This window comes from Hemicordylus capensis, chromosome 1 (genome assembly GCF_027244095.1).
Source record: "Hemicordylus capensis ecotype Gifberg chromosome 1, rHemCap1.1.pri, whole genome shotgun sequence".
NCBI lineage: Eukaryota > Metazoa > Chordata > Lepidosauria > Squamata > Cordylidae > Hemicordylus > Hemicordylus capensis.
In genome coordinates, this window is record NC_069657.1 from 286022677 (window position 1) to 286035119 (window position 12443).

At 43.6% G+C, this 12443-nt stretch overlaps 1 protein-coding gene across 5 annotated transcripts in view; it reads right to left on the bottom strand.

Annotated features, from left to right (window-relative positions):
• TRAPPC12 (trafficking protein particle complex subunit 12) overlaps positions 1 to 12443 on the bottom strand; it is a 90637-nt gene that overhangs the window by 61139 nt on the left and 17055 nt on the right. For all 5 annotated transcript variants that reach the window (XM_053285952.1, XM_053285953.1, XM_053285951.1 and 2 more), the window contains one exon: positions 898 to 1011. In XM_053285952.1, the coding sequence (XP_053141927.1) occupies positions 898 to 1011 (114 nt within the window). The remainder of the gene's footprint in view (positions 1 to 897; positions 1012 to 12443) is intronic.

Sequence of the window (12443 nt, forward strand, 5' to 3'; positions counted from 1 at the left end):
TGTACATTATCTGACATACCTCTTTTGACTCAGAGTTGTATAGCACTCTACATTAAAATGGGTTGAAAACTGATAAACTGACACAGTACTGCTGCATATTATCAGAAACAAGTGATAGTTTATGTCTTCATGTTAGCTGTTCACACTGAAGAGCAGTAAAAAGAGATTCAGATCCTTGATTTTTAACATTCCATTTACTAGTCGGACTACTGTCACAAAACATCTTATCACTGATGCATAATACTTAGATTAGAGCGACTAAAACTGTGCTTCAAGGAATATCTACATAAGTGCTAATTTATATTTGTAGCACACCTCTCTTTAAAGTAAAAATCAAGGCATTTGTACAATCACTGGAGAATTCTTTTCAAGAAGGTTGTGCTCTTATTTTCACAATACATTGTTCTGGCTAGAATAAGGACACACACACACACACACACTCAAACACACACAGACAGAGAATTACAGTGCAGCCCATGTTTGCATTAAGAATCTCAGTTCTGCTTTTGAGCAGTTAAAGTTTGAAGCTCCTTTTCTCATATCTGCAGGACTGAACTTGAAAAAACAAAGGCAATGCATTTTAAAAGATGATAAACAAATGGAGAACAGTAACTATATGTTGGGAACAACTCCAGTTATTCAGAATGTTATAAACTGGTGAGATGGGATCTGCCCCTTAACAGGAGACTAGTGTCCCCTTTTTAATGCCAAGAACCTATGCATTAGCAATAGGCATCCAGTTAAAGTTGGTTTACAACAGAATTCTTGAAGCGAAACAAGTTGCCTTTCTCTCTTCTCTAGGTGCAAACTGAGGAACTGAAGGCAAGCACAAGAATGCAGAGACACCCATCTGTAAAATGGAATGCAAATATTTACCTGACTGAAAGGCAAACGTACCTGCAGAGAGTCTGTGGTATGACTTGTAGGTAGGCCACTTTTGCCGTAGCCTTGACCATGGGCTGTCAGAAGTCGACCACATAAGTCAACTGCTGCTCTCCAGTTTTTGCTGCTCTGTAGGGGGAGAAGAGGAAAAAGAATGGGCTAAGTAACTAATACATTCAGCTGCTTAAAATTTGGATCTACTTATTTTGCTTGAAGCAGCTACAGCTAACCATTAGTAATAATGACAAGGTCAGTAAAGCTGGCCAGTAGGAAGTGGAATGTCATTTGTCAAAGCTACTTGTATAATTAGACAAAAAATGAAGCCAGACAACTCACAATTTACAATTAGAAGATTGCTGTTGTAAAAGCATACACAATTTATGACAGGCCAGAAATTGTTCCATTCAGAAACAGTGATCAGTTTTTAACCCACCTAAAATATGCAAGATTTTTGTCATTGTACCCATTCTGTCCAAAAATTGTACCCATTATCTCTAGCTATTTCACTGTCTGGGATCAGATTATGTTCCTATTAGTTTTTAGATGATGCATTCATGAAGGTCATTCAATAAGGTTCACTTGAAAAATACATCTGGGTGAAAATATTTTTTGGTAGTAAACAAGAACATGAGATTTGCAATGCCTGGTCATTCACCAAATAAAATATCTCTCTTTGTCTCTCTCTCTCTCTCCTCATTCTCTGAGCTTCAAACTCTCTGAAAATATGCATCAGACATTTGTCAGCAGCACAATAATTTATACTAGTACTACTGCTTTTCAACAAAAGTTCTGAACATGATTTAAACAAAACAACTAAGATTGTTCTCTGTCCAAAAGGGCTCATAATCTAAAAAGAAACGTAAGGTAGATACCACTGGAGGGATGCTGTGCTGGGGTGGATAGGGGTCATTGTTCTTCCCCTGCTAAAAAGAATCACTATTTAACTGCCTCTTTGCTCAGTTAGCAGGGCTAGCGTCCCACTACTAGTGTGCCTATCCATTCCACACAGCCCAGGGTGGAATCAAGGATAACTTGGTCAGACTACTAAAATACCGCTTAGTAATTCCTTAAATGGTTGTAATAAATAGCAATGCAGAAATTGAAACAACAATTAATGGAAACTTCCCTTTGACAAATCATTTTCACCTTCACTGTAGCAAAAGCATAACAACTGCCCACTCATCCCATCCCACTCTTGCAAACTATGAGGTTCTAGTCCCATCCCATACCAATATTTCACTTCTGTCCTGCGATGTCAAATTCCCATCCAAATGATTGTGTAAGGCCCATCCCAGTTATTTACTGAATCATGATAATGGAAAGTTAAAAGAGGGGGAAAACACTCTTGCACAACACCCTCCACTATGGAGCACATGCTGACCAAGACATGGGGTCCATACAAGATGTCACGGATTATGTTTCTATCTGAAATGTGAGTTTGAAGCCTCTCCTTCATCCCTTTTCTCTCCTCAAACTGCCCTTCGTTTTCCAAGTCATTAACCGTTTCTGGCTCCTGCTTTCTGAAGTTTCAAAATTCACTGTTTTTGACAAGCCCAAGGGAGCTTTTTTCCTGCCTCCACATCTTGTCCATCATCTTCAGCCACAGCATCAGCAACAATGAAAGTAGAAAATCAATCCACCCTTTTCAAAAGGGAAAAGACAACTCTTGTAATTGGAATGTGAAATATGTACTACAATTGAGACTAAGGTCTGGTGCAAACTGGGAACCAGCCTCAGGAAGGCACACTCTTATCACTTTCCTCCTAAGGCTGCCTCCCAGTTTGCAAGAGATGGTAGGTCAGGAGCCATAATCAAATCTACATTATGAACTGAGCCACACCATAATATATCCGTGCAGCAAGGGAAACTGAGGACTTCTTTCCCAGTGTTCCAATAATGTTCATTTATAAGAGGAAAGGGGATACATTTTTAGTTGCAAGAACATCCCTGAAATTTTGAATTATATAATTTAAATGTCCCATGCATTTCAATCACTCACTATTTCACTGAGTGACTTAAAGTGTTTTACTTCAGATACTAAACACATGAATAATTCAGAAAGAACTTTTAAAAGGAGCAATAGTTGATCTGATTATGGATGAAGGGGCCGATCTGGTATGTACCAGGGACTTGGTTGCGGGAGGCTGGTGGTCTAGTCTGGTTCCTTCTCCCTCCAGGGTACTCTGTTGAGGAGCAGGTGGGGGGACATGAGCAGGGATATGGAGTGGATCTGGACTACAAGAATAAGATCTCCCTTACCAGGATCCCTGCCGAAGTGTCTGACCATATAATTTGGGGACCAGGGATAGACTGGGACACCTGTTGGTGTACTGATCAAGACGCTGCCCAACAGAATCTCTAACTGAGCTGATGGACTTGGTCTCAGGCTTGGCATTGAAGTCCCCCAGGTGGTGGAGGACTTCCATGTTCACTTTGGGACCAATTTATAAGGGGTGGCTCAAGAGTTCATAGCGGACATGACACTGGTCTATCCCAAGTGGTCTTGGGACTGACACACATTGCTGGTCACATGCTTGATCTAGTCTTTTACTTTCATCAGGGTGGTGTTCCATGGGTGGAGACTCCTGTGACTTCCCCACTGTCATGGATAGACCACCATCTGGTTAAGGTTGGACTCCAGATTGTGTTCCTTGGAGACTGTTGCTCTTCAAAAAGTGAACTTTTATATAGCCTCTCTCAGGACTCCATACTGTCTCCAATCCTTTCCACTTCTACATGAAGTCACTGGGAGAGATCATCAGGAGATTTGGTACAAGGTGTTATCAGTATGTTGATGACACCCAAATCTATTTTTCCATATCAGCATCATCAGGTGAAGGAATAACCTCTTTAAACACCTGCCTGGAGGTGGCAATGGGCTAGATGAGGAATAACAAACTGAGACTGAATCCAGATAAGACAAGAGGTGCTTATTGTGCAGAGTTGGAATTCGCAAGACAGTTTTGATCTGCTGGTTCTGGATGGGGTCACACTTCCCCCAAAGGAACAGGTATGCAGTTTGGGAGTGCTTCTGGACCCAAACCTCTCCCTGGTGTCCCAGACTGAGGTGGTGGCCAGAGGTGCTTTTTATCAGCTTTGGCCGATACTCCAGCTGCACCCATTTCTCAAGAATTTCTCACAGCCTCAAAACAGTGGTACATATGCTGGTAACCTTAAGACTTGGCTACTGCAACACACTATGTGGAACTGCGCCTTTGTATGTAGTCCGGAAACTGCACTTGGTACAGAATATGGCAGCCAGATTGGTCTCTGGGTCTTCTTGGAGAGACCGTATTACTCCTAAAAGAACTACACTGGCTGCCAATATGTTTCTGGGCAAAATACAAGGTGCTGTTTGTAACCTGTTTGTAGCCGACAATGAGAGAGGCCCGGCTGTCGTGCACTCGGGACAGGGCCTTCTCTGTTGCTGCCCCCAGACTCTGGAATGCTCTCCCAGTGGTCATTCGCTCCTCGGACTCCATCATGGCTTTTAGAAAGCTTGTAAAGACTTGGCTTTTTACCCAGGCTTTTACATAATCGTTTTTACTGCTGCTTCTGAGTGTTTTTATTTCTTGTATTGTTTTATGCCTGTTTTTATATGTTTTTATACTCTTAGCATGTTGTTTTTATTGTGTTTTTATTGTATCTTTTTAACTTTTGTAAACCGCCTTGGGGCTATATTTTAACGAAAGGCGATATAAAAATGCAAAAATAAATAAATAAATAAATAAAATAAACCTACAAAGCCCTAAACAGCTTAGGCCCTGGGCATTGAAGAGAACATCGTTTTCACCATAAATCCCATTGCCCGTTGACATCATCCAGAGAGGATCGTCTGCAGTTGCCACCAACTCATCTTGTGGCTAATGTTGCCAATCAGACCAATTTTGGGGTAGCACAGAAGACACCCATCTATATGATTCTGGATTGCACAGAACTGTGTGAGCCTACAGGATCATAGCCCCACTTTTGAACTTTGAGTTGGCAACGATTCACAGCTGGTGACTTGCACAAGCAAGTGGTGGGCAATGCGCCTCAGGCCAGGCCAGCATAGACCGAGATAGGATGTTCCCACCCCTTTCTGCACAGAGAGGCATCAGCTGATGAGAAAACCTCCTTTCAAAAGTAAACTCTTCAGGGAAGAGATACACCCTTTGTCAAAGAAACATCTTGAAGCACTCTTAAGGAGTGGCATAGAATAGATAATAGTGCATTTCCACCTCATTATAGTTAACAAATTGGCTGACAAAGACCCAGGGCAGAGACCAATTCATTGAAAACCTACGGGTATGTATCTTTTTGCACCTGGAAGACATCTCCATTCTAGAACAGCACTCAAGTACCACCATTCAGCATACATGCATATTTACATAGCTTATTCTTGCCCTTTTGTATGTCAAGTTATACCCAAAATTGTCTAAGTTCATGTAGCAATGAACATCTTTGTTCTGCCTGAATTCCCCCTCCCCCTTCCAGGGAGTGAGCATGGCTTGGAAACTTCCTCCGGGCATGTTTTGGGGTATATGTACCCCTGGTCAAAGCACATGGCCTTGGAGTCCTGCACTCAGCACCTCAGACACACAAGTTGTAGCCCTTCACTCCTCGCTCTTCTTCATCCACACTTCCCCCACTTGCTACTCATGAGGAGACCTATGTGCAATAAACACATCAACCAACCTAGGATGGATAGGTAAACTACCCTCTTGCTCTCCTAAGGTCTCTTCACTGCTTTTCTGCTTTCTCTGCCTCCCTCTCCGCTTTCCAGGCACTTTTTAAAGCAAACCTCTAGCCAGGCTCTTGTTTAGAACCTCAGCCAATGTTATCACAATCAAGATTTCTGTTTAGAATATCAGCCATATTTATTCTTGCCTAACCGAACCTTTTTTCCCTTCTGTACCCCCAAGTTTACCCTTAATAAAGCGTCTGAGCTGTACTCCTGTCTCTTTGTTCTTTCTAATAGACCTAAACTTGCTTAAGTCGATACTAAAACCAAACTGCTCCCCAGGCCAAGCTAATTTTCCCAAGCCAAGCCAAAAGCATAGTTGAGGTGTCTAGCCAGCACCTCGAGGATGTTCTGGTAACACTACACTGGAATGGGCCTTCCTGTTGCTTTCCCAAGACTTTGGAATGCATCCCCTGCTGAAACAGAACCTCCCCATCTCTGACAACTTTTTATAAAGTCCTTAAAAGACTCATTTTTTCCACCCAAGTTTTTTAATTGGACTGTGGTTTTAAATTGTTTTAAAGTTTTCATTTGTTTGTCTTAATTTGTTTCAAGGTTGTAAACTGCCCAAAGACAGAAGCTTGGAGCGGTCTACAAATTTGATAGATAAGTAAAAGGTTAACAATATAACATTCTGGTTAGGGTATAACATTCTTCCAACTGAGGGATGGAAGGTCAAAGTTTCAAAAGTGAAGAACACTATGAAAATGGAATATTCCCGATTAAGAGACACCGGCCTACAATATGCAATTTGTGATGTTCTAAAATAAACAGCACTGCTTTATGAAAGTGTATCTGGCAACCATATCATAATCAGATCCATCACATAATTCCTTCTGGACTGCTCTTTGAACAAGAGGCAGCAGGAAAGTCTTAAATCATTATGGGTGAATTCCCAGTTCTGCTGAGCTTGCTGGTTGAATGCATCTTACTACAGCAGCAGCAGCAGATCATACTATTCATTTATTAAGAATATAGTGGCATGACATTTATTAAAGGTTACCAGCATACTAGTGCACTGACTGTCTAATGACGCTTCTAGAGAAGACACTTCTGAAAATAAAACTACAAAGAGTTCCAAGTGTTTTGACAGAAACATGGTGGAACAGTGAGAACCAGTGGGACACTGTTATCCATGGATATAAACTCTATATAGAAAGGACAGGGAGGGGCGCCTTGGAGATGGAGTTGCACTGAATGTTGTTAGAACCTAACAAAGTAGAAAACCTAGGTGGACCGGGGTCCTCCACAGAAACCCTGTGGGTGACAATACAAGGCCTGAAAGGAAATGTACTACTGGGGATGTGATATTGCCCTCTGGATCAAAACGCTGACAGTGACTGGGAGTTGCAGCAGGAAATTAGGGAAGCATCAAGGAGTAGCAGGGCAGTAATCATGGGTGACTTCAATTACCCCACACATAGACTGGGTAAATTCACAGGCAGGTCATGACAGAGAGGTAAAATTTCTAGATATACTAAATGACTGTGCTCCAGAACAGCTGGTCTTGGAACCAACCAGAGAGAAGGCAACCTTGGACTTAATCCTGAGTGGCACCCAGGACGTGGTCCGTGATGTCAGTGTCATCGACCCTTTAGGGAACAGTGACCATAGTGCCATCAAATTCAGCATACATGCAGGGAGAGAATCACCAAGGAAGTCTAACACAGACACTTTGAATTTCAGAAGAGGAAACTTCTCCAAAATGAGGAGTATGGTGAAAAGAAAGCTGAAAGGGAAAATCAGAAGAGTCACTTCACTCCAGAATGCATGGAGTTTACTCAAAACCACAATACTAGAAGCCCAGTTAGATTGTATACCCCAAAGGAGGAAAGGTACTACTTAGTCCAGGAGGATGCTAGCATGGCTAAGAGGTACTGTCAAGGAAGCCATAAAAGAGGAGAAGACTTCCTTCCGAAATTGGAAGGCCTGTCTAAATGAAGAGAACAGAAAGGAACCCAAACTCTGGCAAAAAGAAATGCAAGGTGACAATAAGGGAGTTTGAAAAACATTTAGCTAAAAGCATCAAGGGGAATAACAAAAACTTATTTAAATACATCAGAAGCAGGAAACCTGCCAGGGAGGCGGTAGGACCATTAGACAATGAGGGACTGAAAGGGATTAATTAATTATTTGATTGATTGATTGATTGATTTATATACCGCCCTTCCAAAAATGGCTCAGGGCGGTTTACAATTGAAACAAACTTTGTAAAACAATGAAAAGCTAAAACAAATTAAAAGCAATAACACAACAATTAACAATTTAAAAACATTTTAAAACAAGAATTAAACATTGTCCCCAGACCCCAGCTCAAGAAGACACGTAGAGTTAATATGGATGAAAAGGGCCACAACTTTATTAACTATTACACAGGCATGGCAGACTGGAACACCAGGTGATTAAACACCCTTAGAGAACAGTGCGGGCCAATAGAAGCAGGTCAGAACTCTGAAGTCCTAGCCATCACCCTACTGGGCGACACACCCTGGCTCAGGAATGGGCAGGTACGCCCCACTCAATTCCTTCAAAAGCCAACCCCCCCTTCTGTAAGAGAGGATCTGGATACTTTTAGGCATTCATCCACCCCGGACCGCGCAGCCCAAAGTTTGGAGAAGTCCTGAAGCAGGTTTCACGGCAATCATTTTCCCCGTGCCGCACAGGCCACAAAGGAGCGATTAACCAATCACCCTTTTACATATCCAAGGGTGCTCACCGATATTCTAACCCTCAAATTACCACCCCGCCCGCACTGTTACTGCCATTGTGGAGCGCATTACAATAGTCAAGCTGGGAGGTTATCAGCTGGTGCACCACTGTTTTAAGGTCATCCTCCTCAAGGAATGGGCGCAGCTGTCAAATCAGCCGAAGCTGATAGAAAGCACTCCTGGCCATGGCCTCCACCTGTGAGACCAGGGTGAGGCCTGGGTCTAGGAGTACTCCCAAGATGCACACCTGCTCCTTCCGGGGGAGCGTAACCCCATCCAGCACAGGGAGAACTAACTCACTCCTCAGATTCTGAGCCCCCACCATGAGAACCTCCGTCTTGCTTGGATTCAGCTTCAATTTGTTCTCCCTCATCCAGCCCATTACTGCCTGTAGGCAGGCATTTAAAGAGTGAGTGCCATTTCCTGAAGATGAAAAGGAGATGTAGATTTGGGTGTCATCAGCATACTGATAACACCCAGCACCAAATCTCCTGATGACTCCACCCAGCGGTTTCATGTAGATATTGAAAAGCATTGGTGACAGAATGGAGCCCTGAGGGACTCCTTATAACAGCTCCTGCTTTGAGGAGCGACTGTCACCAAGCTCCACCATCTGGGATCTACCCAAGAGATAGGAACGGAATCACTGCAAAGCAGTGCCCCCTATTCCCAACTCCTCCAGGTGACCCAGAAGGATACCATGGTCGATGGTATCGAATGCCGCCGAGAGATCCAAGAGGACCAACAGAGTCACACTCCCTCTGTCGATTCCCCGGTAAAGGTCATCCATCAGGCCGACCAAGGCTGTCTCAACCCCATAGCCCGTTCTAAAGCCAGTTTGAAATGGGTCTGGATAATCAGATTCCTCCAAAACCGCCTGGAGCTGGTTAGCCACCACCCTCTCGATTACCTTGCCCAGCCAGGGGAGATTGGCCTATAACTATCCATCGCTGAGGGATCCAGGGTAGGCTTCTTAAGAAGAGGTCTAACTATTGCCTCCTTCAAACAAGGAGGCACCCTACCCTCTCCCAGCGATGCATTTATGATATTAACTAGGCCATCCCCAACAATCTCTCCGTTAGATCGAAGCAGCCAGGTCGGGCAAGGATCCAGAGAACAAGTGGTAGGCTGCACCGCTCCAGTCCACGTCATCAAGAGTCACAGATTGAAACTGATCCATCCTAACACTGCAAGAGGGATTGCTGGATACCTCCCTCATGGACCCTGCAGAAATAGTGGAGTCCAAGTCGGCCCGAATACAGGAGATTTTATTCGCAAAGAACCCACTAAAGGCGTCACAGCAGAGTGTCTCCGGGAATTGATTTGAGGCAGAAGGAGCAGAGATTATACTCCTCAGCACCCGGGATAACTCTGCCGTACGTGAGCCCGCAGATGCAATTCGCACCGACCAAAAATGCTTTTTTGCCACGCGCACCGCCATTGTATAGGTCTTCAAATGGGTTCTATGCTGCATCCTGTCAGATTCGAGCTGAGTTCTCCTCCACCTGCGTTCCAGTCGCCTACCAAGCCGCTTCATCCCCCGCAACTCCTCCGTATACCAGGGGGCCATCTTAGAAGCAGGCCTGGAGGGACGCTTAGGAGCAATACTATCTACTGCCCTGGTGAGTTCTCTATTCCATGTTCCCACCAGGGCATCGACAGAATCACCGGCTGCACCAACATCGAAACCAACATTATTAAGGATGGTCTGGAGGTTGCAGAGACGCTAAATGAGTTCTTTGCGTCTGTCTTCATGGCAGAGGATACTGAGTATATACCTGTTCCTGAGCCAGGCTTTTTGGGGATGGAAGCTTAAGAATTGAGTCAGATAGAAGTGACAAGAGATGATGTTCTAAACTGTCTGGAAAAACTGAAAACTAGCCAATTGCCAGGGCCGGATGGCATCCATCCAAGAGTCCTCAAAGAACTCAAGTGTGAAATTGCCAACCTCCTTGCTAAAATATATAACTTATCCCTGGCTCTGTACTGGAGGACTGGAAAGTAGCCAATGCAACACCAATTTTCAAAAAGGGATCCAAGAGCGATCCAGGAAATTACAGGCCAGTTAGCTTAACGTCCATTCCAAGCAAACTGAGGGAAAACATCCTCAAGGATAAAATTGTAAAGCACATAGAAGAATAGGCCCTGCTGGGAGAGAACCAGCATGGCTTCTGCAAAGAGAAATCTTGCCTCACAAACCTTTTGGAGTTCTTTGAGAGTGTCAACAAGTGTATGGATCAAGGTGATCCAGTTGACATAGTATACCTGGACTTCCAAAAAGCTTTTGACAAAGTTCCTCATCAAAGACTCCTGAGGAAACTTAGCAGTCATGGTATAAGGGGACAAGTACATGTGTGGATTGCTAACTGGTTGAAGGACAGGAAACAGAGGGTAGGTATAAATTGAGAGTTTTCACAATGGAGGGAAGTACGAAGTGTGGTCCCCCAGGGATCTGTACTGGGACCAGTGCTTTAAAATTTATTCATAAATGATCTAGAAGTAGGAGTAAATATTGAGTTGGCCAGATCTGCAGATGATACCAAACTCTTTTGGGTAGTGAAATCCAAAACAGATTGTGAGGAACTCCAAAAGTATCTCTCCAAACTGGGTGAGTGGGCGACAAAATGGCAAATGCTGTTCAATGCTGGCAAGTGTAAAGTGATGCACATTGGGACGAAAACCCCCAACTTCAAGTATATGATGATGGGATCTGAACTGTCGGTGACTGACCAGGGGATTGAAGAATACAACGGCAAATATTATAATGCCCTTATACAAAACTATGGTGCAGCCACACCTGGAGTAATGTGTACAATTCTGGTCACCGCATCTAAAAAAGGTATCACCATATTGTAGAACTGGAAAAGGTACGGAAGAGGGCAACCAAGATGATCAGCGGTCTAGATCACCTTTCTTATGAGGCAAGGCTACAACACCTGGGATGTTTTAGTTTAGGAAAAAAAAGATGACTGCAGGGAGACATGATAAAGGTCTATAAAGTCATGCATGGTGTGGAGAAAGTGCATAGAGAAAAATTTTTCTCCCTCTCACATATCACTAGAACCAGGGGTCATCCCATGAAATTGATTGTCAGGAAATCTAGGACCAACAAACAGAAGTACTTTTTCACACAATGCACAATCAACTTGTGTAATTCTCTGCCCCAAGATGTGGTGACAGTCAACAATGTGGATGGCTTTAAGAGGGGTTTGAATAACTTGATGGAGGAGAGGTCTATCATCGGCTACTAATCAGAGGTCTACAGGCCACCTCTAGCCTCAAAGGCAGGATGCCTCGGAGTACCAGTTGCAAGGGAGTCACAGCAGGAGAGAGGGCATGCCCTCAACTCCAGTGTGTAGGCTTCCAGCGGCATCTGGTGATGTGTGAAACAAGATGCTGGACTAGATGGGTCTTGGGCCTGATCCAGCAGGGCTGTTCTTATGACCATAAACTTGAGATACATTTTCCAAGACAAAATGCAACTCTTGTAGCGACTTGGCCACAATAGCAAGTCCAGATTTCTTAAGCATATGGGGGTCTTCAATTTTTTTATAAGTGAAAAAAAGTCTAGTGTTTAAGCAGGTATCAACAAACCCACTTGCCAGCGCTGAGTGCTCCCAGAGAAATCTGGTGAGCTGGACACTCAGCACCACATAGATCTTTTCATCAGAGGTCTCATTTCCACTGCCATTTCTGAGAAAGAAAGAAACAGAAAGAATCCTTTCTGAGCAGTAGAAGAAGGTTCCCACTTTCTTACCATCTCTATATGCCAGTGCAAATGACAGAAGACCTGCTTCTCTCCTAAGACCTCTGCCTGTGTGCCAGAAGAGGATTGGAGGGAAGAGAAAGGATTGGTGGCAGCCACAATAATGGTTGGCTAGCAAGCTAAGTCTAAATTTGGGGATCCCTGTTTCTGAATGTGAAGGTGAAAGAGGAACGTACAATTTGGATGTACAGAGGCTAATTTGTAAAAGTATGATAACAGAGAGAGTGTTTGGACTGTGTCATGGCAATATCACATTAAAGTGAAGGCGAGCATATTAAGTGTGAATTGCCATATTTTTTAATTCTAAGAGTCCCATTAGGATTCACCTTAAGTGTAATCTTAAACCAAAGGATTTTAGATCTTT